This window comes from Microtus oregoni, unplaced genomic scaffold, assembly GCF_018167655.1.
Source record: "Microtus oregoni isolate MIOR12 unplaced genomic scaffold, Mior012 000012F_ref0000307, whole genome shotgun sequence".
In the NCBI taxonomy this organism is placed as follows: Eukaryota; Metazoa; Chordata; class Mammalia; order Rodentia; family Cricetidae; genus Microtus; species Microtus oregoni.
In genome coordinates, this window is record NW_024543071.1 from 52,299,986 (window position 1) to 52,327,467 (window position 27,482).

The 27,482-nt window shown below is 53.4% G+C and overlaps 3 protein-coding genes and 1 long non-coding RNA gene across 8 annotated transcripts; 3 read left to right on the forward strand and 1 right to left on the reverse strand.

Moving 5' to 3' along the window:
• Positions 1 to 388: 388 nt before the first annotated feature.
• Positions 389 to 10,337, forward strand: Klc2 (kinesin light chain 2). Of its 3 annotated transcripts, none has more exons than XM_041661215.1 (16): positions 389 to 593; positions 1,269 to 1,507; positions 4,158 to 4,388; positions 4,478 to 4,547; positions 5,054 to 5,276; positions 5,983 to 6,070; positions 6,177 to 6,278; positions 6,362 to 6,535; positions 6,660 to 6,759; positions 7,566 to 7,615; positions 7,721 to 7,788; positions 8,175 to 8,283; positions 8,375 to 8,533; positions 8,608 to 8,732; positions 8,898 to 8,955; positions 9,397 to 10,337. In XM_041661215.1, exons 2-16 carry the CDS (start codon positions 1,280 to 1,282, stop codon positions 9,478 to 9,480), a joined length of 1,869 nt encoding a protein of 622 aa, XP_041517149.1. In that variant the 5' UTR covers positions 389 to 593; positions 1,269 to 1,279; the 3' UTR covers positions 9,481 to 10,337. The 3 variants fall into 3 exon arrangements, with proteins under 3 accessions (XP_041517149.1, XP_041517150.1, XP_041517151.1); XM_041661216.1 differs by having other exon boundaries at positions 1,272 to 1,507; XM_041661217.1 differs by having other exon boundaries at positions 411 to 525.
• On the reverse strand, positions 2,093 to 4,301 carry LOC121454027. Its single transcript, XR_005975153.1, has 3 exons — positions 4,136 to 4,301; positions 3,704 to 3,772; positions 2,093 to 2,127 (listed from the first exon to the last, which is right to left on the reverse strand). It is a non-coding gene; the product is annotated as an uncharacterized LOC121454027 (long non-coding RNA).
• Positions 10,338 to 10,982: 645 nt separating the features above from the next.
• Rab1b (RAB1B, member RAS oncogene family) lies at positions 10,983 to 20,814 on the forward strand. Its single transcript, XM_041661925.1, has 6 exons — positions 10,983 to 11,124; positions 12,645 to 12,717; positions 12,964 to 13,059; positions 13,156 to 13,251; positions 19,230 to 19,361; positions 19,444 to 20,814. The coding sequence occupies exons 1-6, from the start codon at positions 11,111 to 11,113 to the stop codon at positions 19,636 to 19,638; spliced, it is 606 nt and encodes a 201-aa protein (XP_041517859.1). The 5' UTR covers positions 10,983 to 11,110; the 3' UTR covers positions 19,639 to 20,814.
• A 681-nt stretch (positions 20,815 to 21,495) lies between these two features.
• Positions 21,496 to 27,150, forward strand: Cnih2 (cornichon family AMPA receptor auxiliary protein 2). 3 transcript variants are annotated; one of them, XM_041661678.1, is made up of 6 exons: positions 21,496 to 21,862; positions 25,246 to 25,314; positions 25,706 to 25,753; positions 26,012 to 26,124; positions 26,230 to 26,373; positions 26,517 to 27,150. In XM_041661678.1, the coding sequence occupies exons 1-6, from the start codon at positions 21,782 to 21,784 to the stop codon at positions 26,542 to 26,544; spliced, it is 483 nt and encodes a 160-aa protein (XP_041517612.1). In that variant the 5' UTR covers positions 21,496 to 21,781; the 3' UTR covers positions 26,545 to 27,150. The 3 variants fall into 3 exon arrangements, with proteins under 3 accessions (XP_041517612.1, XP_041517613.1, XP_041517614.1); XM_041661679.1 differs by lacking the exon at positions 25,706 to 25,753; XM_041661680.1 differs by lacking the exon at positions 21,496 to 21,862 and having other exon boundaries at positions 25,246 to 25,340.
• Positions 27,151 to 27,482: the final 332 nt, after the last annotated feature.

The following is a 27,482-nucleotide window of genomic DNA, read 5'->3' on the forward strand; positions in this document are numbered from 1 at the left end:
GTGAGTTCGAGGCCAGCCGGGTCTACAGAACGAGTTCCAGGACAGACTCCAAAGCTACACAGAGAATCCCTGTCTCGAAAAACAAAAACAAACAAACAAAAGATAGCAACCAAAACACTTGACTTTGCTCAATCAATAAATGTGGACTGTCTTGCTCCAGGCTCAGAGGAGGTCGGATCTTCTAGCTCCTCAGTCAGCACTGGTCAGCCACTGAGCCCCAGGGTGTTGCACAGACCAGGAAGCTCTGGTCCCAGGGGGCAAGTCCAGCCACGCCCCTTCGGTGTCCCTTCAGGGTTGGCCCCACCCCGGAGCCGGCAGGCCCGCTGGGCCCCTTTAAGACAGAGAACTGGCCTGCCGAAGCGCGTTTCGCCCCCTCCGACGCCGCCGAGGTAGCGGCTTCACCTTTAAGGCGGCGCGGGGACTGCTGGGAAGGCCGGCGGGATGGAGGCAGCTAGACAAGCTCACGGTCGCGGATCCGGGTGAAGCGGGGCAGAAGCCGCAGCCGGAGACTGACCCAAGCAGAAGGTGCAGGTTGGCGCGGGCCGGTTTGGCCGGGAGACCGAGTCAGACCCTACAGTGAGGAGCGGCTGCAGGTCGGCCTAGAGGAGGAGTCGTCGTGGGCGCGGCCTGTGGGAGGACCCGACCGGCCTGCGGGGAGGGGGCGCGGTCCTGGGCTGGGGTTGGGAGCGGGGCCTTTTCTAGGGAGGGTCTGCAGGCGTTTGGCCAGCCTGTGGGAGTGGTCGCTGTGGGCGCGGCCTGCAGAAACCTGTCCCGTTACTCTAGACCGCTGCCTCGGGGGCGGTGGAAGGGGGAGTCTGGGCTCAGCCTGCCCTGGGGGAGGGGCTCTACCGTTCCGCTTGCCCCGGGGGAGGGGTCTGTCGCCTGAATCCCGACCGCCCGGAGGGGCTGTGGTCTCCGGCATAGGAACGCCTACGATCCCCCTACAGTACCCTAGTGCTCTGTGTCTGGACATGGACAGTTCCGGGAAAGCCCCGTGGCTGGGCCACGAAAGCCTGTCTGAGCCGGTGGTCTAGGGAGGAATCAGGGTCCAGCCTCACTTGCCTCACCGCATTGCGTCTCCCTAGGCGAGACGAGCTTGGCGCGCCCCCTGTAGGCCGAGGCTGGCACAGTGCGGGCTGCGGACTGGGGGATCTGGGCACCCTTGGGGACCTAGGCGTACGGGGACTTCCCGGTGTTTACCTAACCTTGGGTGCACGGTGGTGTGACCCTTGGCCGGGCGCCCGCCTGTCCGCCTCTTGCCTCCGCAGAAGACACGACCATGGCTACGATGGTGCTTCCGCGGGAGGAGAAGCTGAGCCAGGACGAGATCGTGATGGGTACCAAGGCTGTTATCCAGGGTTTAGAGACCCTGCGCGGAGAGCATCGTGCCCTGTTGGCTCCCCTGGCTTCTCATGAGGCAAGCGAGGCCGAGCCAGGCTCGCAGGAGCGCTGCCTCCTCCTGCGCCGCTCCCTGGAGGCCATCGAGCTGGGACTTGGGGAGGCTCAGGTAGGTCAGTGTTGGGGCTAAAGTGGAAGATTACTAGAAAGGTCCTGGAAATGTAGGAACACTCTCAGTGAGGAAACACTTGTTTCTGGAAGTGCCATGCTAGGACAGTAAGTAATGTTAAATCAGTACACTTTGGAGATGCCAGCCCTGCCTGGGTGGATACCCCTACCTCCACATAAGCTGTGCCATTCAGGCCCCGTTCTACCTAACAGACTGGGTGGCAGAGGAAAACAGAAATGCTTCAATAGCCTCCTTTCACAATTCAATCTTGCATTAAGGCCGGGCGGTGGTGGCGCACGCCTTTAATCCCAGCACTCGGGAGGCAGAGGCAGGTGGATCTCTGTGAGTTCGAGACCAGCCTGGTCTACAGAGCTAGTTCCAGGACAGGCTCCAAAGCCACAGAGAAACCCTGTCTCGAAAAAACCAAAAAAACAAAAAACAAAAAAACAAAAAACAAAAAAACAAAAAACAAAATCAATCTTGCATTAATTCATTAAGCTCTGTAGTTTTACCACTTGCTTAGTGTGTGCCAGGCAGCTCGCCAATGTCAAGGATGCGGGATTCAACAAGGCAGACAACATCCTTGTCCTCACTGGGCATGCTGTCTGTAATCCCAGAACCTAAGAGGCAGAGGTGGGAGGAGTTCAAGTTCCAGGCCACTTTGGGTCACATGGTGAGACCCTGTCCCACCTTACTTCCCCCTCCAAATTAAGATTTTTACCCCTATGCAATAGGAGAAACACATATACACATTTGATTAATTGCTCGGAACAAATTGTGATCAGTGATTCAAAGACAGTAAGATCTTGTGAGAGTTTATAGTAAAAGTCTTGTCTATTGGTCAGGCAAGACTTCTCTGAGATGACATTAACTCAAGAGCTGAAGGAGGAGATGGGCCAGTGTCCAGAAGAGGCAGCTAGGCTAGGGGAGAACTGTGTGACTAGAGCTTGTGGAGGGGGACAGGAGAGGCCTGTGGGGAACAGAAGCCAACATATGTCCAGGGCATCAGGAAGCCTTGGGAGGGCGCTAACAAGCAGAGAACATAGTCCAACTTAGGTATTGAAACTCTCTGTGAGCTATGGAGAATTAACACTAGCAGGTCAAGAATGGACTTGGAACAGTGATGAGGAAGCCACTGCTGGGCTTCCGATGAGATGGGCAACCATGAAGACACCAGTTCTAGATCTTCTGGAAGGAGGCTTAGCAGGACCAGGGGAGGAAGAAAGAAAAGGCACAGAACAGGTCCTGGAAGTTTGTGATTTCGGCAGGTTCAGTGATGAAAGAACCTGGATTACTTAGGAGTTCTGCTGAGGCCCCCATAAAGAGGACTGTTGGGCAGGGAGGGGTTAGGTTCTGTGGGAAAGGGTTTTAGTCTCTTTGGTTCTTGGCCAAGCCACTGCCTGGCTTCAGAATCTTGGGCTGCTTGTATTGTCTTGGTTTCCTTCTCTTTAAAATAGTGATCATGCCATCTGTTGTGTATACTTCCAGATTGCTTAGGGACCATTTTGTTTGTTTCGTTTTTTTGAGATAGGGTCTCTCTACATAGCTCTGGCTGTCCGGGAACTCACTGTAGACCAGTCTGGTGTTGAATGCACAAGGATCCACCTGCCTCTGCCTCCTGAGTGCTGGGATTAAAAGCGTGTGCCATAGGGACTTTTATTTTTTAACTAGTGGTTATAAAAACACCTGTCCCTTAAACTGTTTTCAAACAGCTGGGTATGGTGATGCATGCCTTTAATTCCACCATTCAGGAGGTAGAAGCAGGCAGATATCTGAGTTTGAGGCCAGCCTGGTCTACTTAAAGAGTTCCAGGACAGCCAGGGCTACACAGAGAAAAACCTGTCTTGAAAGAAAAACAAAAGTAAATTAAATTTTAAAATGTTTGTAAACAAATTAAAAAATGCAGGGCCCTAGACTTCCCAGGCTTCTGGAAAGGCAGTGTTGCCCCCTTGGGCATTTAGCTGTCAGGTACAGAGAGGCAGAAGGGGCTCCTCTCTCACTAGTGTGCAGCTCTTTCACAGACTGGGAGCAGAACGGCATAAAGGGTTCCCGCAGTGGAGATGGAGTGGAGGGAAAGCATGCCTGAGAAGAGACAATGATTCTGGCCCTTGAAGCACAGACAGAACCTGGAACATTAACATGGGCTTCAGATGTTGAAAGAGCTGAGTGAAGCTAAGGGCCAGTAGATCCTCTTACCTGTCCCTGGGTTGGTTCTTCAGACTGTTTGGGGACATGCTGCTTCTCTTCCCTTCAGCAGCCAGAGTGCTGTGGACGCACAGAGAAGTCAGTATGAGGTCTTTCTGTGGCCTTTCGGTCACCTATCAGGATTCTTTGAGTAAGCACAGCGCTGGGCAGGAAGCAGTGATACATTGGCCATAGCTGTAGTGGGTGGAGTGTAAACTGAAGAACTAAAGGAAGTCTGAGAGCTCAGAGATCCCACAGGGATCCTGGCAGTCAAAATTACCAGACCTCCTCTTGGTTTGAGCCCTCTACTGAAGTCTGACCCTGGGGTAGGGGAGAACTCCAGCCTAATAGCAAAAGCTACTCTCTGTCATGGCCAGGCCTTTCACTGGCTCCCCAGGTGGCTGAGGCTGTAATTACAGGCTAAGGGATGGCTAGGACTCTGACCTTCTTCTGCCTGACTGCACAGGTGATCCTGGCACTGTCAAGCCATCTGGGGGCTGTGGAGTCAGAGAAGCAGAAGCTGCGGGCTCAGGTGCGGCGCCTGGTACAGGAGAACCAGTGGTTGCGTGAGGAGCTGGCAGGTACACAGCAGAAGCTGCAGCGCAGTGAACAGGCGGTGGCTCAGCTGGAGGAAGAGAAGCAGCACCTGTTATTCATGAGCCAGATCCGCAAGCTGGATGAGGATGCTTCCCCAAATGTGAGCCTCAGTTGGCCAACATCCAGTACCACATGCCCACTGATACCTGTGCCATCTTCTCTGACACTCATTCCTGTCTTCCTTTCCAGGAGGAGAAGGGTGATGTCCCCAAAGACTCCCTAGATGACCTGTTTCCCAATGAGGATGAGCAGAGCCCAGGTAGAGAAGGCCACTTAGCTCTGGGTTGAGGGAACCAACAGTCGTGTAAAGTCCTAAAGGTCACAGGAGATGGAGGATTAGTGGCTTCTGTGTTCTTTTTGTTCATTTCCGATCACATTATCCCAGCATGTTATGACTTAGAAGGCAAGTCTTCCCTGTTGCATCTTATATCCCTGAGTTCTGTGGTGAGCATGGGGCATGCTTAGCAGGTCTGGGGATCTGAATTTGGCTCTTCTGTTAGTTTCTTTCTGGGCCTCCCTAGACAGTCAGAGAAAACTCATCCAGGGCCTTGCTGAGCTGGTCATGATTGCCTCACTCATAATGCAGATGAGATGAAGGGCTGGGACTCACTCCTTGTACAATAATTAGACCTACTCTGTAAGTGCAGAAGCTGAGGCAGGCTGGTGGCTTGCCCAGGAACACATGGGCAGAAAGCTAGGCTGACATATGCCAGCCTAGCTCAGAAAGGAGAAGGTACATCTAACTTCCTGTCTTTGGTCTTGTAGCTCCCAGCCCTGGAGGAGGGGATGTAGCTGCACAGCATGGGGGCTATGAAATACCAGCACGGCTCCGTACCCTCCACAATCTGGTAATCCAGTATGCTTCACAAGGCCGCTATGAGGTGGCCGTGCCCCTCTGCAAGCAGGCACTGGAGGATTTGGAGAAAACGTCAGGCCATGACCACCCTGATGTGGCCACTATGCTGAACATCCTGGCACTGGTTTATCGGTAAGGGCCCTCTGGCTGTGTGGGCACACCTGTACCCTTCCAGATGGATATCTCAAGGGACAATTGAGCAGCTGAGGAAGGGCCTGCATATGTAGAGCTGGCCTCCAGCTGGAAATAAGCCTGTCAGAGCTTTAAGAAAAGATTGGCTGTGAACAACAGCAACATGTCACCTGAAAACACCAGGGTCACAGGGAGTCAGCATAGCTTCCCTAGGCACCCGGGCTTGAGTATGGGCTTTGAAACATCAATTGGAAGCCGGGTATGGTACTACACACTGTAATTCCAGCACTTAGGAGGTAGAAGCAAGGCAATCAGAAATTGGTTACACAGCTAGTTCAAGGTGAGCCTAGGATACACAAGACCCTAGAAAGAGAAAGGATGAGGAAAGAAAAGTGGTGTGGAAACATAAATTGGCCCAGAACTCAAAATGGGTGACAGGGTTTCTGTGGCAAAAGTGACAACGAGCCAAGGCACTGGGGTCACTTAAAGTTGAGTGTTGCTCAGGGGTCTGGGTATGAGGTGAGTCCTTAGTGATGTGTGATAAACTGCCTAATTTCCACGCTCTCAAGGGCAGGGCTGTCCAGGCCTCCCATGCTCTGAGTTGCACTCCTGTCATGACCTCAGGAGGAGTGCCTACGGGAACTGGGGGCCCCTGGGGGCAGGCTTCAGCCTAGAGGACATCCCTGAATGTCCTGCCTGCTCCCAGGGACCAGAACAAGTACAAGGATGCTGCACACCTCCTCAATGATGCCCTGGCTATCCGGGAGAAGACACTGGGCAAGGACCACCCAGCTGTGAGTAAGAATTGGATTGAGTGTGGCCCCCTCCACCCCTCACAAATCCCAGCGTTCTTGCCTGTTGGGGCTCTGAATGAAGGCACCTCCATTCTCCTACACCCAGGTGGCTGCAACCCTGAACAATCTGGCTGTTCTGTATGGCAAGCGGGGCAAGTACAAAGAGGCTGAGCCACTGTGCAAGCGAGCACTGGAGATCCGGGAGAAGGTGGGAGCAGATGGGGCTTAGGAGTGCTGGCCAGACAGAGTAGAGTCTGAGCAACTCTGACCACAGCCACTGACTCTTCTCAGGTCCTGGGCAAGTTTCACCCAGATGTGGCCAAGCAGCTCAGCAACCTGGCCTTGCTGTGCCAGAACCAGGGTAAAGCTGAGGAGGTGGAATACTACTACCGGCGGGCCCTGGAGATCTATGCTACACGCCTTGGACCAGATGACCCCAATGTGGCAAAGACCAAGAACAATCTGGTTCTCTGAGGCTGGGTGGAGGCTGGAAAGGAAGGAGGCAGGGAGAGAGGGCTGATGTCCAGGAGGAAGGAGAAGGAAAACTAAGGTCCCTGTATGCCGCTTACCCACTGTCTTTCCTCTCCAGGCTTCCTGCTACCTGAAACAGGGCAAGTACCAGGATGCAGAGACCCTGTACAAGGAGATCCTTACCCGTGCTCATGAGAAGGAGTTTGGCTCTGTCAATGGTGAGTCCATGACTGCCACATGCCTCCAGTTCATTCAGCAGAGACCTACTCAGCCAGGAGCATCCAGTATAGTACTTGGCTTTGCAGACCATCCTGTCTAGAGTTTGGCAGGAAACCCAGCCTCATCTGTGGATGGTATCTGCAGGAACCCACTCACCTAATTCAAATTGGAAAACCCCATGCTGAGTCATCCCCCCCTTTGTTTTTTTTTTTTGTTTGTTTGTTTGTTTTTTTGTTTTGTTTTTGTGAGACAAGGCCTAACTATGTAGCTCTGGCTGTCCTGGACTCACTATGTAGACCAGACCTGCCTCTGCCTCCCAAGTGTTGGGATTAAAGGCATGTGCCACTATGCCCAGTCTTTTTTCTCTGCATGACAATTGCCGTTTACTTTGAGAGCTGGTCCAAGTGTCTTCCCTTCTCAGAAAAGCCTCTGGCCCCTATGATGAGCCATTTCCTATTCCCCATCCTCCAGCCTGGCCCCTCTTTCAGGCCAGGCTTAGAACAGTCTCAGGCCAGTTTTCGACAAGTCTCTGGTCTGAGGCTTGTAAGGGCTTGCCATATCACTCCTAACACCACCTCACTTATAGCCATTTGACACAGACCTATGGCCTGTTCATCTGGGTGCAGCAGAGGGTTAGTGATGTTTTGGGTTTGCTTCTTGTTCATCTATTCAGCAAAGCCCAGTGCTGGTCCTGGTAGCTTCCTACACACCTCTGTCCCTTTCCCCAGACATTATTTAGTCCCTGTCCAGCCCACCTGTAAAGACCTATATGACAGGCAGGTGATAGTTCCTTGTTTCCTCCTAGGAGAGAACAAGCCCATCTGGATGCATGCAGAGGAAAGGGAGGAGAGCAAGGTAAGTAGTTCTGTGGGCAGAGCTTGCACGTGTGGGGCGGGTATGAGGCTGGGAGGTGTGGAGCTGAGAACTTATTCCCATCCCTAACTGACTGGTCTCTCTCAGGATAAGCGCCGGGACAGCGCCCCCTATGGGGAATATGGCAGCTGGTACAAAGCCTGTAAGGTTGACAGGTGAGGGCTGGGTCAGGGGTAAAGTGAGGACCAAGGAAACAGCGTCCTTGGTCAGTGAGACCCAGGCCTCACGCTATCCTTTCACCTCTGAGATACCTCTCTTCTGCTAGCTCATCTCTCAAAGCCTGAACCCAAAAAGACTGTGTACTGGGACAGCTCCCCTGGGACTGGTTTGCTCACTCCTGGGTCTCCTAGTTTCTGGTCGTGTTGGCAATGTCCTAAGAGAACTAGAGGGCCAGGCCAGGTTTCTAGCCTGAGAGTGGTTCTCTCAGGATGGGACAGGGCAATGGGTCTACCACAGGGTCAGATGAATAGGAAAGGGCAGATTCTGGATGGCCTGTTGGTCCCCAGAACCCCGTGTGGGACTCCCTGCTATCTGTCTACAGTCCCACAGTCAACACCACTCTGCGAAGCTTGGGTGCTTTGTACCGGCGCCAGGGTAAGCTGGAAGCTGCACATACACTGGAAGATTGTGCCAGCCGTAGCCGCAAGCAGGTGGGCCTCCATGGTGGGAGAGGGTGAATAGGGACCTTTGAGGCCCCACGTGTGCTTCAGCCAGGGCCTGATGCTTCCTGCCCCCTTTCAGGGCCTGGATCCTGCCAGCCAGACCAAGGTGGTAGAACTCCTAAAAGATGGTAGTGGTGGACGAGGAGACCGCCGTGGCAGCCGAGAGGTGTCTGGGGGTGCTGGGCCCCGGTCTGAGTCTGACCTGGAGGAGTCAGGGCCTGCAGCTGAGTGGAGTGGGGTGAGTGTGGGGGGCTGAGATAGGGTGTAAGGCTACAAAGAAAGTAGGGCCTAGAGACAGTTCTTCCCCCACAGGATGGCAGTGGCTCTCTGCGGCGCAGTGGCTCCTTTGGGAAGCTCAGGGATGCCCTGAGACGTAGCAGTGAGATGTTGGTCAGGAAGCTGCAGGGGGGTGGCCCGCAGGAGCCCCCTAATTCTAGGTGAGTTTTTGTCTCTGATCATATCCTGTTGGCTCCAAAGTGACTTCCCATCTCTCCCAGGAAACACTACCACCAAGTTTGCTTTATTCTGCCCTCCCTCCAGAGACCCAGCCTGATGTCCCTTTATTGCTTCACCATGAATAAATCCTGGTTCTCTTCCCTCAGGATGAAGAGGGCTAGCTCTCTCAACTTCCTTAACAAGAGTGTGGAAGAGCCAGTTCAGGTAAGAATGGAGGGCATATGGCCTTAAGCAGCTTAGACCCAGACCTCCAACCCACAGTTCCGGGCCCTTGGTCTGTGTATGTCCCCACCCAACTTTCTCTGGTGAGTCTTCATCCAGTACCAGCTCTGTCTGGTTCCAGGCCTGCTTTGGGCAGGGAGGAGAGAGGTACAAACAACTAGGGGCAGGCAGGAAGGGCATACAGCTCTTGCCCTGGGGCAGATATATAGTCAGCCAGTATCCGTTTGAATCTCTCAGGCCTGAGGTGTGAGCTAAACTTTAACTCTGGCCAGTCTTTGACTCACTGGATTTGGACTAGAGACTTGGATTGGGTCAGGCCCTTTTCATCATCCTATACTCTGCTGTGGCCCCCTCCCTTTACCCCTTCCCCTCAGTCCCAGCAGCCTAAGTCTAAGCCACATGCTGTCTCTCCTCTGCCCACAGCCTGGAGGCACAGGTCTTTCCGACAGTCGCACCTTGAGCTCCAGCTCCATGGACCTCTCCCGAAGAAGCTCCCTCGTGGGCTAAAGTTGAAGGGGAAGCCAGTCGCCAGAGCCTTCATCGGACACGATCCCTTACCCTAGCCCTGCGCATGGGCCTGCTGCTTGTCCTGCCTGCCCTCCCAAGGACCCCTGTCTTTTCTGTTCAAACTCAGGGTAACCTCTTCCCTTGTCATCTCAGCCCTCAGCCAGGGCCCTTGGAGGCCGGGTCGGCCGGCTCCAACTCTGTTCCTTATGTATTCCTTCCAGCAGGGGGCCTCTCTTCCCTACATTCAGGGCCTGTGGGAGTGGTGGCCTGCCTACCCAACCCCCAAAGCCAAGAACACTAAGTACTTGCTGTCCCTCAGCATCTTTGCCCCGCCCAACTTCCGGCCGTTGCTTCTGTATATAGAGAAATAAGTTATTGGCCGTGTCATCCTCAGTCGTCCCCCTTTAGTCCACGGTATTCCCGGGCCGCCACCTGCCTCTCCATTCTCCAGTGGTACCGCCCAGGCCTTAAATCACCCCCGTTCCGAGTGGTGGTATCTCCCAAGCTCCAAGTTCTAGGAGCAGAGCCTCCGAAAGGGTTCCCCAACCTCCTCGCCATCCTGGTCTTGGAGGGATGTGCTCTACCCAACCTTGCAGATGCCCGGACTCCCACACCACCGGGCCCTGTGTTGACTCCCGGACTTATGCACCGTCCTTCCCACCCAGCTCCGCCCAGGCATGGCCTGACCCCGCCCTGGGCACGGCCCGCTGAGCCATCCTGCCACGCCTTTCTTGCCTCAGCTTCTCCTGTACCCTCCACACACCCCCGCAGTAGGAGGGGCTACCCTATTCGTTGGGCGCGGCAGTCGCTCTCTATTTTCAGATGTTGCTGTAGAAATAAAGACGATTTGAATCTGAGCCAGGCTTGTTTTGAGAATGCCCAAAGCCCCTGAGCATCCCTAGGTTGGGGTGGAATCTGAAAGAGTGAGGGACACAACACACACATCATGCCCTGTCCCTTGAGGCTTGAACTAATACTCTGACCTTGTCCCGAACTGTTTGAGGGGATGCTACAGATTTGGGATTTCTCCTAAAGCATACTCTTATGGGGTTCTAGACAATTCTGTCTTTGATGAGTTCTACACCTTAATACGTTCTTGAACTGAATTGAATGTCCCGAGACGATTTTTCCCTGTATGTAATTAATACTGGTGATGACAGTTCTGGGACGGGCTGCGGAGTGTTCATCCCATGAAGAACGCCGAATAAGTCAAGTTTCTCCGGTCCTAAATACCTTGTACCTTCTCGTTTAATGATTTCAATCTGAGAACAAAGAGGGTGGCTGCCTATCTCAGAGGTAAACCACACCTACCCCAGCGCGAACAAGAGTCTCCAACCAAGATTCCGCAGCAGGTCGTTCAGTGGTTGGAAAGACTACAGACCCCAGAAGGCAGTTCACGGGTGGCGACTGAAGCGCACGGCCGCTTGGGTTGCCTGGGTTGCGCCTGCGCAGCAGTGACAAATCAAGTAGGAGACTACATGTTCCGCAAGGCAGCGCGGGGCAACCCTTGTCGGAAGTGTTTGCGCTTGCGCAGTGCGGGCGAGGCCTCTAGGGCGGAGCGGCCACCATCTTGGAACGGGAGGCGGAGCAGAGCCGACTGGGAGCGACCGAGCGGGCCACCGCTGCCGCCATGAACCCCGAATAGTGAGTGAGCCCCGCCCGCGCCGTGTGGCGCAGCCTCGATCATGTCTATGGGGCTATATGCTTATCGAAGTTGTCTGGCCCTGGTCAGAACTGCGCGGCGCCCCCACATCCGGGTCTCTCTTCCGCTGACCCCCCCCACATCCGGGTCCTGCCCCTCCCCCCGAGAACCCCAGGACCCCGGCTCAGCACCCCAAGTTCTCTCAGCTAGGGCCCGAAGGCACAACTTCGAAGGGCAGCACTTGGAGCCCGCAGCACCGGCTCTCCCAGACCTTTTCGGTTACGTGACCCTACAGATTGGGTCTCCCAGAGCCTCAGTTTCCCCACCCGCTGCTTGACCACGGGCAGGTGGTTTGGAGCCCATCATAATAGTTCTTGGTCTCCAGAGTCGAGTACTCTCAGTCGGGCCGTGAGCCTCTGTGCCTTTGACTTTCTTCTGGAGCCCGGTTCCCGGGGCTGGCCCAGACAGAAGCTGACCAGACAAGAGGGGAGCCCAAGCCCCTGCTAGAGTCACATACCTTTCAAGTCCTTCCCTCTGGGGCTGCCATTTGCCCTACCTGGGCCGCACTGTCCAGTCGCTCCCGGCGGTCCGTCCTTTTTTGCCCTCTCACCTTTACTCGGGCCTCCAGTGCCGCTGTCACACGGCTCCCCTCACCTGTCAGACTGCCAAAGAACTTTAGGTGAATGTGGAATTTGCTTGCTCCCTTAGAATGGAGTTTTTATTTCTCAAACCCTTTGGAGTAGATGGCCCACAGACAGTTTTGTCCCCGAGTTGTCTTCCCCTTCTCCGCTTCCTTTTTCTTCCCCAGCTCTAGGCCTCAGATTTCCTTGAGAAAGGGTGAAGCTCAGCAGGGTTAGGAGGGGAACAGAGAAGGGAGGCTGCAGGCTGTCAAAAGCTTGGCAGGCCTAGTTCCCAGCCTCACAGTTAGCCGCTGCTTAGGGTAAGTCACTTCCCTTCTCTGACCTGGTTTCCTGGTAGTTGGAAGTAACACTCACTCACTCCGTTTCATTGGGGTGGGGGACTAATGAGAGCTTGCATTTAAGTACTTCACACAGGCCATTGAAGAAGTGTTAGCTGCTGTTTCGTGGCCACTTGTTGACTGCCTCTTACTCGTGACTTCATGGCAGGCTCTTTCCCATTTGTTTTGGCTTCATGGGTTCAGGTTTTCATTTTTGGGTCCTAGGCTGGCACACTGTGCGGCCTAGTGTGGGTTTCCTAAATACTTCCTACCACACTAGTCTCAGCTCTGGCACCCAATTGGTTGTGTTTCTTGGCAAATATCATTCCTTGCTTTTGCCACAAAGTGGGAATTCAGACATAGCAAGCTGAAGGTTTTGTGGGTTAGGTTATTGGGAATAGTGAGGGTCTATTTTTCATCCCTTTTCAGGATAGTGGAGGATCTAGTGAACACCATAGTATACCAGTCAGAAGCATGCCTCAAAGTGCTGTTGGGCTGCTGCAGGGGCAGGGGCTGGGGAGAACTTCCTTCCTGCCCTCATACCTTCCCATCTTCTCTTGCCAGTGACTACCTGTTCAAGCTGCTTTTGATTGGTGACTCAGGTGTGGGCAAGTCGTGCCTGCTCCTGCGGTTTGCTGTGAGTAAGAAGCACCCCCATGTCACCCACTCGGGGTCCTAGCTGGCCACTGGGAGGAAAAAGGGGCAACTCAGAACACAGGAGTTACCAGAGCTGCCAGAACAAGGGCCCAGGCCTCGCAAGTTGGGGTACTTAGAACTAAGGCTTGGTGGTGAGGAGCACAGCAGGGGCAGAGAGCTGGAGGGGGGACTTCCAAGTAGTTCTTGGGCCTGTCTGTTCAGGCTGTTTCCCTGCCCCACCTTTCAGGATGACACATACACAGAGAGCTACATCAGCACTATCGGGGTGGACTTCAAGATTCGAACCATTGAGCTGGATGGCAAAACCATCAAACTTCAGATTGTAAGTATGAGTTTTCTCCAGCACTGAGACTGAAGGGTTTGCCTTGGGGTGGGGGCTCTCTTGTGGCTGACCTACCCTTTTTCTCCTGTCTCATAGTGGGACACGGCTGGTCAGGAACGGTTCCGGACCATCACTTCCAGCTACTACCGGGGGGCTCATGGCATCATCGTGGTGTACGACGTCACTGACCAGGTACTTCTGAATTTACCTCACAGCCTTGACTTTTGACTCTTGCTCCTCTTCCTGTCTTCTTTTCCTGTAAGCTTTCTGGAAGGGAGACCCTGTGCTGAATTGCCTCATAAAAGGGCAACAGGCCACAAAAATGGATCCTACTAAGACCCTGTAATGAAGTTTTGACAGAACCAGGCTTCATGGCTCTTGCTGCCTTTTTCTAGACTTTGCAGACTACCCATGTTTGGTGGTAGTCAGTTGTTCAGTTACTGCTGGGTCCTTGCTTCCTGATGGCTACAGACAGTTGGAGCAATTGTAAGAGTTTAGACAAGAAACTGGGAGCCCAGGGTAAGCAGAAGTTCTGGAATCCTGTATCTACTCTGGTGGCTTCAGCAGCCAGAAATTGTCCCGACTGTCTTCAAGTATAGCGCAAATTCTAATTGGCCTTAATAATAAAATCCCGGAGTCAGATATTAGGGGGTGAAAACTGAAAGATCAGAGGAACAGAGCAGCCAGCCACTGGTTCTTACTTATACAAAGTCCTCAGACGGAATGGGGTATTCTGTCTCTACAAGTCCTCAGACTGAACGCCTTGACTCCTGTCTCCTCCCGTCTTTTTTTTTTTTTGGTTTTTCGAGACAGGGTTTCTCTGTGGCTTTGGAGCCTGTCCTGGAACTAGCTCTGTAGACCAGGCTGGTCTCGAACTCACAGAGATCCGCCTACCTCTGCCTCCCGAGTGCTGGGATTAAAGGCGTGCGCCACCGTCGCCCGGCTTCTCCTCCCGTCTTATATTTTTCTCTCCACCCAGCCATATCCCTTCCTGTCTCCACCTCCCTGGTGTTAGGAGACAGGTGCATGACTTCCAAGTACTGGGATTAAAGGTGTGTGCCACCACTGTCTGGCCTCTATGGCTAAGTAGTGTGGTTAGCTCTGCTCTGCACTCTAATCTTCAGGCAAGCTTTATTCGTTACAGCACAAACAAAACATCACATTACAATTACAGAAACTTTCCTTGGTTGCTTACCCCACAAAATGTGAGTTTCACTCTATTACCAGCCTGTCCCTCTTCTTTGGCCACCCTAATAGCTGGGGCTACTGGGTACCTACCACTGTGCCTGGCTTTTGATGCTCATGAGAAGTTACTCACATTCCTTTTTTTTTAATTTGCTGATTTTTATTGAGCTCTACACTTTTCTCTGCTCCCCTCCCTGCCTCTCCCCTCTCCCCTTCAACCCTTCCCCAAGGTCCCCGTGCTCCCAATTTACTCAGAAGATCTTGTCTTTTTCTACTTTCTACTTCCCATGTAGATTAGATCCATGTAAGTTTCTCTTAGTGTCCTCATTGTTGTCTAAGTTTTCTGGGATTGTGGTTTGTAGGCTGGCTTTCTTTGCTTTATGTTTAAAGTCCACCTATGAGTGAGTACATGTGATAACGTCTTTCTGGGTCTGGGTTACCTCACTCAAAATAATATTTTCTAAGTCCATCCATTTTCCTGCAAAATTCAAGCTGTCATTATTTTTTTCTGCTGTGTAGTACTCTGTGTGTAAATGTACCATATTTTTCTTACCCATTCTTCAGTTGAGGGGCATTTAGGTTGTTTCCAGATTCTGGCTATGACAAACAAAGCTGCTATGAACATAGTTGAGCACATGTCCTTGTGGCACGATTGGGCATCCTTTCGATATATATCCAAAAGTGATATTATTGGGTCTTGAGGAAGGTTGTTTCCTAATTTTCTGAGAAATCGCCACACTGACGTCCAAAGGGGTTGTACAAGCTTGCATTCCCACCAGCAGTGCAGAAGTGTTCCCTTTTCCCCACAACCTCTCCAGCATAAGTTGTCATCAGTGTTTTTGATCTTGGCCATTCTTACAGGTGTAAGATGGAATCTCAGAGTTGTTTTGATTTGCATTTCTCTGATGACTAAGGATGTTGAACATTTCCTTAAGTGTCTTTCAGCCATTTTAGATTCCTCTGTTGAGAGTTCTCTGTTTAGGTCTGTACTCCATTTCTTTATTGGATTAAGTGATCTTTTGGTGTCCAATTTCTTGAGTTCTTTGTATATTTTGGAGATCAGCCCTCTGTCTGATGTGGGGTTAGTGAAGATCTTTTCCCATTCTGTAGGTTGTCGTTTTGTCTTGTTGACCGTGTCCTTTGCTTTACAGAAGCTTTTCAGTTTCAGGAGGTCCCATTTATTGTTTCTCTCAGTGTGTGTGCTGCTGGGGTTCTATTTAGGAAGTGGTTCCCTGTGCCAATGCGTTCAAGTGTACTTTCCACTTTCTCTTCTATAAGGTTCAGTGTGGCTGGCTTTATGTTGAGGTCTTTGATCATTTGGACTTGAGTTTTGTGCATGGTGATAGATATGGGTCTATTTTCATTCTTCTACATGTTGATATCCAATTTTGCCAGCACCACTTGTTGAATATGCTTTCTTTTTTCCATTTGATATTTTTTTGCTTCTTTGTCAAAAATCAGGTGTTAGAAGATGTGTGGATTGATATCCAGGTCTTCTATTTGGTTCCATTGGTCCTCCTATCTGTTCTTATGCCAGTATCAGGATGTTTTTAGAACTGTAGCTCTGTAGTAGAGTTTGAAGTCAGGGATTGTGATGCCTCCAGAAGTTCTTTTATTTTACAAGATTGTTTTGGCTATCCTGGGTTTTTTGCTTTTCTGTATGAAGTTGAGTACCTTTTTTTTAAGGTCTTTGAAGAATTTTGCTGGGATTTTGATGGGCATTGAGTTGAATCTGTTCACATTCCTTTTTTAAAGATGAAGACTTGGTTCAGGCTGGGGCAGTGACTTACTAAGGGCTTCTCGCTAGTTAGTGCCAGAAGCCAAAGACCTAGACTCGGCATCCATCTGCTTTGCTTTTTCTACCAATGAGTCCTGGGTTGGGAGAGTTCCTGCTTTGAGGGGTAGTGAGTGACAACTTACCAGAGACTCCTGATACCCATGCTTTCACCTCCCAACTCTTCCGAGTGGTGCCACTCACAGGGCACCAAGGCTTTAACTAACTGTCGGATCCAATCAGCTTCTGGCCCAGATTGACTTCTTGTAACTTTGTACTCCATTTTCTTCTGTTTCCTGGAAATTTTTTGTGGCACTGCCTCCCACTAAGCCAGTGTGCTATACCCCAGCCCCTTACTGCCCATTAGCCCTATAGTTTCTACATCCCAGCTAACCCCAGCCACTTCTGTGGTTTGGCTATTGCCTTGTGTTCTGGAATTCTTATGTCTGGACAGATGTCCCATGGGTTCCATCATTGTGTGTGCTTGTGCTGGCCCTTGGTGTCTATAACGGGAATGATCTTCATGCTCTTACCCAGTGAAGTAAGTGGTGAGGTCTCTGTGCCCTAGTTTGCACTCTGTTGCCACAGTAAATACTAGGTAGGAGAAAAGGGCTTGTCTCATCTTAAAACTCTCAGGTAATAGTCCATCATCAAAGGAAGCCAAGGCATGAATTCAGGCAATAACCATGGGGAGCCTACTGCTTGTTCCCCATAGCTTGCTCAACCTGCTTTTTTAGACCACCCAAGGTCACCACCAAAGGGTGATGCTGCCCATTGTGAGCTGGGCCCTGCCACATCCACCATCACTCAAGAAAATGCCTCCTAGACGTGCTCACAGGACCATCTGATGGAGGCAGTTCCTCAGATTAGAAAGATTAGAAGCCCTTTCTGGATGTCTAGGTTTGTGTCAAGTTGGAAAATGCTGACTAGTACACCATGTTTCCTACAGGAAGAAATTGTTTTCCAGAGGTGTTAGTAACTTGCCTCTGATGTCCCAGTAAAGAAAAATAAGCCCTTTCTCTGCCTTCAGCTGCCTCTGGGCTCCACACCAGCTGCAGGATTCAGATTCTAACACCAGCCTCCCCATCTCCCCCTCCCGCCTCCTGCATCCTAATTTGTAACAATCCTTGTAAGTCTGACCAGAAAAACTTCCCTTCTCCATAGAGTCTCAAGGCACCTCTATTCTCTCCCCGCCCTTTCAGATCTGTCCCTTCATAATAATAGCAGTGATGAGGATAATAGCAGCTCTTGCTAATTGGGCACTTGTTAGGAGACAGCCCTGCATTCTTTTCTCATGCAAACAACAGCTCTGCTGGGAAGTGTTATCGGAACAAAAGAGGAAACTGAGACCCAGGTCAGGTGACTAGATATCTGTGGTCACATAGTAGATGACCAAGCTTAGCAATAGCCAGGATAGCCTAACTCTAAGCCTCTGCTCTTCCTGGCTGCATTTCCTGGTTTGGGACGTTACTCTAGATTATTCTGGACACTTCCCAGTGGCTCTGCATCTTGTTAGTGTGCTCTAATCCTATTTCCAGAACACAAATGTGCGCCAGTTACTATTCACCGGAGGAAACCTTCCCTATCTCATGGGTATGCCAAGTTTATCCAGGCTAAAACCTTTCAGCTCTGTCCTTGACCACCCCCTCCAACCCCTCCCAACCTGCAGCCTGCTGTTTCCCCACTTCCCACTCCCCAAAGACACCACACCTTCCCATTCTAGCAGCTGCTGTGTCCTTAGCTGGTAGCTTTTACATTAGTTGAGTTCATGCCTGCAGGCTGGTGTCAGCTGTAGCTTTCTAGGCAGAAGTGGTCCTATGGCTGTGCAGCATCTTGCCATTGTGTGTACTGGTGGTCTGCTCCTCTACTGTTCCCTGAATAACCTAAGGTGGGTGTATAGTTAAGGTCCCTCTGTTTCCTCCTTCCAGTATAGGGTCCAGCTTAGGACATGAGGTTGTATACATTAGAGCCCCAGTATACCTTGAAGAAGAAAAAATAGGAGCTGGAGAGATGGCTTAGCAGAGTGTTCACTACTCTTACAGAAGACCTGGGTTTCAGTTCCCAGCACCCACATGGCAGTTCACAACTGTCTGTAACTCCCAATTCCAGAGGAGCTGATGCCCTCTTCTGGCCTCCAAGGGCACGAGCCATGTACCCTTACCCTTATACGTGCACGCAGGCAGGAAACTTTATTTAAAGGAAGAGGAAACACAGCTCCGGCTTGACTAGAAATTACATTTTTTTCACAAGCTCAGTGTCAGACTGCTGAGGCTCAGTGAGGTAGAAAGTGGTGTCATAAGTCTCCTTCACTGGCCAAGGTCTCCCCTATGAAGAACCTTCATCTCCCACTGGTCTCCAAGGCTCCAGAATTTAAAGGGAGGGCTGGAGATGTACGTAATTTAGTCATGAACTGCTTAGGTCATCTTTTCTTGGGTGAGTGTGGGGAGGGTGAGACAGCATTTCTCTGTTTAGCCCTGGCTGTCCTGGAACTCCCTTTATAGACCAGGCTAGCCTTGAACACAAGAGGTTTGCCTACCTCTGTCTCCCAAGTGCTGGGATTAAAGGAATATGCCACCATGCCCAGCTCCTTTTCATTATTTTTAATGATATATTTATTTTTGTTTCATGTGCATCGGTATTTTACTTGCAAGTTTAAGGTGTCAGATCCCCTGGAAATGGAGCTTCAGACAGTTGTGAACTGCCATGTGGATGCTGGGAATTGAACTCAGGTCCTCTGGAAGAGTAGCTGGTGCTATCAACCACTTAACCCTCTCCCCAGACCCCCTTTTCATTTATTTTGAGAGGGTCTTATTAAGTTCCTCAGACTGGTCTTGAACTTGTGATCTTCATGCCTCAGCTTACTTCATCGCTAGGATCATTTGCCTGTATCAGCCATGTCTGATGTCATCTGCCTTTCTTGTGATGCCCTTAGCTTCTGTGTGTGGTTACACCTAGGAGTGGTCTAGGGAGAGATAATGGCAAAAAACAGAAATGTCTGATAGGTCTAGGCAGCTGTTGAGGTGTTGGGGCCACTGGCTAATCTGTGCTGGTTTGGGTTTCTGGGTTTCCACATGGAAGAGATCCGGGCGGAAAGCTAAGCCTAGAGGGGAAGACTTAACTGTATTCCCATGTTCAGGGCTCCTGCCTTTCCCTCAAAGGAGCCCTGCTAGACTGGGTTTGGGAGTTCAGTAACTTTGGACCCTGTGCCTAGGAATCCTACGCTAACGTGAAACAGTGGCTGCAGGAGATAGATCGCTACGCCAGTGAGAACGTCAATAAACTCCTGGTAGGCAATAAGAGTGATCTCACCACCAAGAAGGTCGTGGACAACACCACAGCCAAGGTGAGCAGGGCCAGCCCTGGCTGTCCGGGGACTAGGGCCTTCTCTTCATTGCTCTCACTTATCTCTCTTCTCTCCTTGGCAGGAATTTGCAGACTCTCTGGGTGTCCCCTTCCTGGAGACAAGTGCCAAGAATGCCACCAATGTTGAGCAGGCATTCATGACAATGGCTGCAGAGATCAAAAAGCGGATGGGGCCAGGAGCAGCTTCTGGGGGTGAACGACCCAACCTGAAGATCGACAGCACCCCTGTGAAGCCAGCTAGTGGTGGCTGTTGCTAGGAGGGGCACTTGGGGAAGAGACACCTTCTCCAGATGATGCCCCTGGAGGGGACAGGAAGTGCCTCCCTCTCCTAGGGCATTTGAGTCTGTGGCTTTGGGGTGTCTTGGGCTCCCCATCTTCCTCTGGCCCATCTGCCTTCTGCTCTGAGTCCTAGTCCTGTCAGGGCCCCCATGGAGGACATGCAGAACCTGTGACTGGGGTGGTCACCGGAACTGCTCTGCTGCTGCCTCTAGTACCTTGAAAAGATGCCACCACGCACCTTTCTTTGGAATGAGGGCTCTGCTGTCTGTCACTCACCCCCATGTATGCTGCACTGGGTTTCTCTTTTCCTTTTTTCCTTCCCAATAAATGAGGGCCTCTCTGCCTCTGCTGCCCCTGGCTGCAGGCAGTGGCCAGGGGATCCAGGGCCTCAGATCCAGGGTCCTGCTTCGGACCTCAGGACAGGCAAGGGGGCATGCAAGAGCCCAACAGCCCACCTTTTCCTTACCGCCTCTACAGCTCCCACACTCAGCTTGAGCCGTCCAGCTGCTGTTGGGTCTTGAGCACAACTAGGGTGGGTGGGCGGGTGGCTGTGCTGGGCCTGTGTCTCAAGCCCAGAGGGAGCCTGCTCCTGCCTCCCCCTGCCCTGCCAGAGCCAGGCCCATGTGCTGCCTGCCCACTGAGCCCCTTTGTCCCTGAGAAAGGCAGAGGCGGAAGGCCCACCGCGCCAGAGGCCGGGCACCAGCCTTAACCCTCACTCTGCCAGCATCACTTCTCTTTCCCTGAGGCAGCACATCTGGCCTCCCTCCGTTCCTCAGAGCTTGAGGCAGCCAGACCTACTTCTCTGGGGAATGTGGGGGCCACTTGGGGTTGTGGGTCTCTCACACTCCCCTCCCCACTCAGAATTCTGGCCACTACCGTCTGGCACAGCTTCCTGCAGAAAACCTTTGGTCTTTACCTAAGAAGCCATGTCCTTTGTGCTGTCTTCTTGCCATCTCTCCCTACACCCCTCCCTTCCTTCCAGTGTGTATTTAAATCCCTGGGCTGCCCCTCTGGGAGGGAGCCTCTTCTCCTAGTCCCCCTCTGGTGTCATGTCAGGCATTTTGCAAGGAAAAGCCACTTGGGGAAAGATGGAAAAGGATGAAAAAAATAAATTTCCACTGGCCCTTGGATAAGCCGAGGGTTTTTGCAAGGAAGCTGTGGTGTAAGTGTGGTCTATCAGGTCTGAGTCTGGCTTTGAGCTGCTGGATGGAACTGGAATCCAGAGTTTGGTGTGATACACAGGGGTCCTGGCTGGGACTGTGGCCTAAGTTTGCTGGTAAAAGCCCTTGACCCACATCCTGGGGCTGGGAAAGCCTGCTGTGCTGCTGTGGGATGTCCCCAAGGGCCCAGCACGGATCCGTATCTGTCAGAGGGAGGCAGGCAGAAGGCCATTGGGTGATCCACCATCAACACCCACTGGGATAGCTTGCAAGGCATGAAGTTGGGCATGAGCCGGACCCAGGAACGTGGATTAGACCGCACAGACATATTGCATTGAACTTGGTCTTCCCCTTCCTCCAGTCGAATTCAGTCCCCTCTCTGACTTAAAGCCAGATGCCAGCTACCCTGAACTATGCCAAGTGCTTCACATGGGGGCCTCAGTCGTCTCTCCACGCCAGCACTGTACGTGAGGATTAGAGACGAAGTACTGAATGTGGCTGTGGTGGGATAGTTGTGTGAAAGTTGGTACCAGGAAAGTGCGTCTAGGTCTTCCGTGTTTTGAGGGTGCGAGAGTGGATATTCTGGGCCCTCAGTCCGTGCTGGCAGAAGCTGGCAGAGGGAAGCTCAGAGCTTCAGCCCCGCCCGAGGCCGCTGCACGGCGGCCCCGCCCCCGGCTCCGCCCCGCCGGCTTCGCGGGCTGGAGAGCGAGGGAGCCGCGGGCGAGGGATCGCAGGATGAGCGTTTGGGGCCCGGGCAGCCGGCAGCGGACGCGCCCCCCGAGCCCCACGGCCCGCGCCCCGCGTCCCCCACGGCCCCGCGGCCCCGGTCCCGGACGCGCCGCCCGTGTCCCTCGAGTCCCGTGGGCCATGCCCGGCCGGCCCTAAGTGTGGGCCGGGGGGCGTCCCCTTGCGCCCAGACCCCGCGCTGGCGCCCCCCGGGCCGCCGCCCGGCGCGGGGGCCATGGCGTTCACCTTCGCAGCATTCTGCTACATGCTCACCCTGGTGCTGTGCGCCTCCCTCATCTTCTTTGTCATCTGGCACGTAAGGCTGGGCTCACTCTGGGGGCGGGGTAGGGGGCAGTGGGCTTAGGGAGCAGGATGGGTCTGGAGCGGATGGTCTTAGTGCCCCTGGGAAACTTGAATGGCCTTTTCCACTATCCCCATCCATTGGTTTCTGTTCGCCCCCCCCATTAACATCCCCTGCTGTCGGCTCCCCCCCCCCCGAGGGCAGCCCCCCTTCCTTCACCGCCCCCGCCTGTCTGTGGATATGTCAGTAGGTCCTGACCCTTTCCTTGCCTCATCCAGTCATTGGGCAGGGGGGCGGAATTCTTGATCCTTCTACATCTTCATCCATCCACCCCCGTCTGTCCATCGGGCAGTTTGTTCCCCCTACACCCCTCCTTTGTGGGTTTTTCCAAGCAGAGTGATGGAGCCGGTTGCTATGGCAACTGCATCTGTTTACAATACCCGCATATCTTGGAACCCATTAACCCAGTCCCCTTCCGGACCCTTATCTGACCCAAGAGGGACTGATTCGAAGTAACCCAAGAAAGCTAGCCCCCACCTTATCTCACTTTGGATAACCCTCCAGTCCTCTTTCCACTTCCCGGTTTCCTTCCTATCCCCCCCACACATGCCCTTTGTCTTTCGTACCCCCACCCCTGTCTGCTCTCACTCTGGCCTAGCCTGACTCCAGAATGGCTCTGTCTCATACTGATGGCTTCCCCTGGGGAGGGTTCTTACCCAGTTCTCTCCTGGGCTTTTCCAAGGGTACCCTCTACCTGGTCCCTTTCTCTTCACTATAGAACTATGAGCCTCTGGCTCACTGTTGGGGTCTCTGTGCTCCCTCCCAGCTTCCCCTCTGTCCCATGCAGGCCCCTGTCTGTTGTAGCTACCAGTGCTCTTTATTCACACCTGCGCACACTTCCCTGGCCTTGACATATCTTCCTTCAGGGCTCCTCATATCCGCAGGACACCAGCATTCCTCCCTTCCTCCTTGCTTTAGCAAACCTAAACCTACCTCTTTCCTGCTCTGCCACTTTCTCTCTCTTCCTGGATTTGCTGACTGCTCACCAGTAGTCCCCCGCCCCCCCCAAGGAAGTCTCCCCATTCCTTCCTTTTGCCCTCCCTACTAAGCCCCCACGAATATCTCCAGATGTGCCCTGTCTCCAGCCCTACCCCTCACTTTGCTTGTCTTGATCCGAGTTTCCCAGTTGCTTTTTCTTTTTTCTTGCCCTCTGCTCCCTTCTGTCACCTCAGATCCATTCTGAGCTTCCTGTCCTAGGCTCAGGGCCTTGGGCAGTACTGTGGGAGCAGGGGAGCTTGGATCCTAAGAATTAAAAAGAATGGGATGCACAGGAGGTAACTAACTCCTGAAATTCTAGAAGCCCACTTCCCACTCACATCCCTTCCTCTGGTAGGACCCCTCTTTTCAGGAGATCTCAGAGCAGCCTGCCTAGCACGGCTGCATGGCACCTGCATGGGAGTCAGGCTACATAAGACCCAGACACTGCCCTTGCAGAATGAACTCCCAGGCTGAGATGAAGTCTGCCAAGGAGCAGCACCTTTGTTGTGTCAACGAACCTTTCTGGAGCCCCTACTACAAGTCACTGTTTCAGCCTTTTAGCTGGGTCATCTTAGTTAGCTGGAGCTGTGCCCTCGTCAGTAAAATGGGCTTGTAGAATGAGGTCTGGGAGAGGAGATGTGGGCCTCGATTCAAAGTTGTTAAGAAGTAGAATCTTCTGAGCCAGGAGCCCAGGTCCTGCCTCAACCCTCAGCCCAGGCCCTACTAGTCACTAGGCAACCCTGGTGAGTGACGTGTATCAGCTGTCACAGTGGGGAATTGTTTGTTCCGGGGTGGGGGAGGGTGGGGGGGAGACGCTGAGTCAGCGCCAAGCAGCCTGGGGGGTGGGAGGCTCGACACCCTCTGCCTGCTGATGGTGCCAGCTCTGGGGCAGACAGACGGCACCCTTCCGCCCCTGCTGGACCCCGTTGCTGTGCCTATCAGGCAGGCAGCTGCCCAGAGTCAGAGGAATTGGGGGAGGGGCTCCAGATGGCCCCAGCTCCCTCCAGGAAGCCCATGTTCTTTTCCTCTGAACCGTATGGGGTCTAGGATGTTTGGGGGTGGTGGGCCTGCTGCCTCATTCTGGGGCTAGAGGGGAAAGGAAGGAACCCCCCTTCCTTCTCTCCCCCCCCCCTCAGTCAGGCTTCTCTGCCAGCCTGCCTCCCCCAGGTCACCGGCAGGTTCTTCTAGATCCACACCATCATCTCCTTGAATACCCGCTACCTCGGGAGTTTCCCCACTCCTGAGTACACTGCCATCCCCCAGACACACCAGAAGTCACTTGTGATCACCTACCTCCTCTCCCCATACCACACAGGCCCTTTGCAGCTGGTCGACAGCATTGCCATGGCCACTGTCCTCCTCACTTAGACCACTGCCAACCCCTCCCTGACTGGAACAGGCCCTTCAGTGGTCTGCTCTGCGTGTAACCAAGTGGGCAGTGCTTTTAACTGGATTGCAAGTTTAGCACTTAGTAGCTGTGTGGCCTCGGACAGGACACTCGCCTGTCTTCTCATCTGCAAGTCAGAAATGAAGATAATACTAGGACTTAAGCTATTAGGTTGGTGCAGGCATTCAGTGAGCTAATAAAGCCTGCTGTGGCGGTTGCCAGCTTGTGTCCCCACCAACCTGAATCTGATTGTCCCCTTTGTTGCTTTGTAATCCTCTAGGACTCCCTCTACTCTTGCGGTAAACCTCGTCTTGGTTGGCCTTGCAGGGACAGGCTCTGCTGACCTTCCCACCAGCCTTGCATCCTTCCCTCCCTCCCCATTCTCACACAGCCCAGCCCCATGAACCACTGAATGTTCTCTCAACCTTCTGTGCCTTCCTGTCATTATTACCCCTGCTTGGACTGCGTTCTTCCCATTTGTTCACCAAATGCCTTCTCAATCAGCTTGAACCCACCAACCCGTATGGAGTCCTGCTCACCCTCGCTACTGAGCCAGAGTTCTCTCCCCACCCACCTAGGGCGCCTCCTGGACAAGAACTGTGTTCCAGCCCTCTAGGGTTTCTGTGCTCAGCATGAGGCCTGGGAGAGGAGAGGCCATGTCTTGCAATGTTTGGGGAGTACAGTAGGCATTAGGATCCCATTGTCTACTGCTGTGTGAGCTTGGGCCAAGACCTGTCCTTCTGCTTCTTCACTTTGCAGTAAACTCCATATGGCAGGGTCCCCAAGTATAAATCCCTATCCCATGGAAGGACAGGCACGCGTGTATGTGTGTGTGTGTTGAGGAGGGGGGGGTTGCTATCCAGCTCCCTCCAAAAAGCCCATGTTCTTTTCCTCTGAGCCATCTGGGGCCTGGGATGTTCAGGATGGTGGTGGGCCTGTCTCAACCCTGACAGGCACATGCCCCCACCCCCAGATTATAGCCTTTGATGAACTGCGGACTGACTTCAAGAACCCCATCGACCAGGGGAACCCAGCGCGGGCAGTAAGTGATACATGTGCTGTGCTGAGGTGTGTCCGTCTGTTTGTCTTTCTGTCACGGGTGGAAGGTGGGAATGGGGGTCGGGAAGATGGGGGTGCCATGTGGAGGGCCGGTGACGTGACCCTGTCCTTTTCCCTGTCCCCGTTCTCACAAACACCTGGAGCGGGCTCAGGTTCCTCCTGGTGGGGCAGCCTTTTCCAGGCTCCAGGCCGTTGCCATGGAGATGCGGGTGAAGGCCCTTCCATGGCGACAGTCGCCATGGGGACGCGGCTGCTTTCCTGAAAGACACCGCAGAGTGTTCTGGCGCCCTCTGGCGACCACACGCAGGGCCGTGGGAGGCGCCCTGGTTTCTGCTCCTCGGCCTCACTTATCTAGGCCCTTTCCTTCCCTACAGCGCGAGCGTTTGAAAAACATCGAACGCATCTGCTGCCTCCTGAGGAAGGTCAGTGTCAGGACAGGGGTCAGGGAGCTCCTAGCTAGTGCTGCCCTCACCCTCTGTAGCCCAGTGAGGCCTTCTCTGAGCCTGTTTAGATCCACTTTGCCGCCTGGGAGGGTGGGAATGGCAAGCCAGAGAGGCCTTCTAGTTCTGAGATCATGGTGGGTTGGTACTTCCTAAATCTCATCACCCCTTTGTGCCATTGAAGCTTGGGTTGGTTGGTCCTGGCACCAGGCCATTGACCTCTCACCCTTGCTCCCCCAGCTCGTGGTCCCGGAATATTCCATCCACGGCCTCTTCTGTCTGATGTTTCTGTGTGCAGCAGAGTGGGTGACCCTGGGCCTCAACATCCCCCTTCTCTTCTACCACCTCTGGAGGTGAGGAGCGGCATCTACCTGGGGGAGGCGAAGATGGGAGCAGGGCAGTATGGGGGATCAGACCTGGGTGGTTTAGAGGGGGCACTCAGACCTCCCCCACCCCAGGTACTTCCACCGTCCCGCGGATGGCTCTGAGGTCATGTATGATGCGGTCTCTATCATGAATGCTGACATCCTCAACTACTGCCAGAAGGAGTCCTGGTGCAAACTCGCCTTCTACCTGCTCTCCTTCTTCTATTACCTGTACAGGTGAGGCTTTGCCACAGCAGCTGGGGACAGGCGAGGGGGATCCCAGGCTTCAGGCCCTCTTTTTGCCCTTGAGGACTACAGACAACCCAGGGCATGACTGGGAGGGTGGTAGACACACGTTCACAGCTTCATCTCCCCCACAGTATGGTTTATACGTTGGTGAGCTTCTAAGGGTGAAGCCGGCCAGGGAGCAAGCCCAGAATGGACCGGACGCCTGTGCACCCCTAGCCCTGCCCTTCTGGCCAGAGAGGCCTCGCCCTGGGGAGACAGGGGGCACTGGTGCCTCCCAGCCTCTCCACCCCCCAAACTGCTGCTGCGGGGACCCCCCGCCTTCAGAGCTCTCCCCCTCCAACTAGGGCCAGGCAAAGCTCTAAATAGGGGTGGGGGCTCCTCTGCTAGCCTGCAGCTAGGCATGGCAGTTGTCCTGGAAGGGGCAGGACTTCTGGTCCTGTCCATATCGGGAGAACTCGGGCCCTGCCGCCAGGCAGACCTTGATCTTGGAAATTCTGGGCAGGCCCCCATGGCCCTCACCTTGAAGCTCCCCCTGCAGGTGGGGGGGCACCTGCACCAGGAATGAGCAGGCTCAATGTGGGGGCAGCCCCATTCCCCAGTCTGCCCTCTCCCCTCCCCAAGCTCTCTTTCCAGCCCAGTCTCTACTTATCCCAAACCCAGTCCACCCTGTCCCTTGGTCCTATTTTCTATGTTGCCTGGAGGAGTCCGGCACCCCCTCCCCGGCCATTTGTGACAAAATATGAATAAATGACTGAAAACACACAAGCCACAGTTCTGTTCCTGAAAGGCTTGAACAGATGGGGTAAGGTGGGGCACTCTGAAGGGGGCGACCTGGAGCTAAATCCCCAGCATACTGCATCTCACCCTACTAGCCCCAGGCTTCTCCAAGAGCCTCGTGGATGTGTCTAAGGCCTTGGAGGTTTCCTTAGCAGCCATTTTCCCATGCTACCTTTCCAGCTGTGTCTGATGCAACCCTTCCAGCTGTTTTTCAAGGCAGTATAAAAGTTTCCTCCAGGATGCTTTCCCTGGACCTACCTGCCCTTCTCCTAAACAACCCCAAGCTGAGTCCCCTGGACAATGCAGAGGCCCAGAGGTGT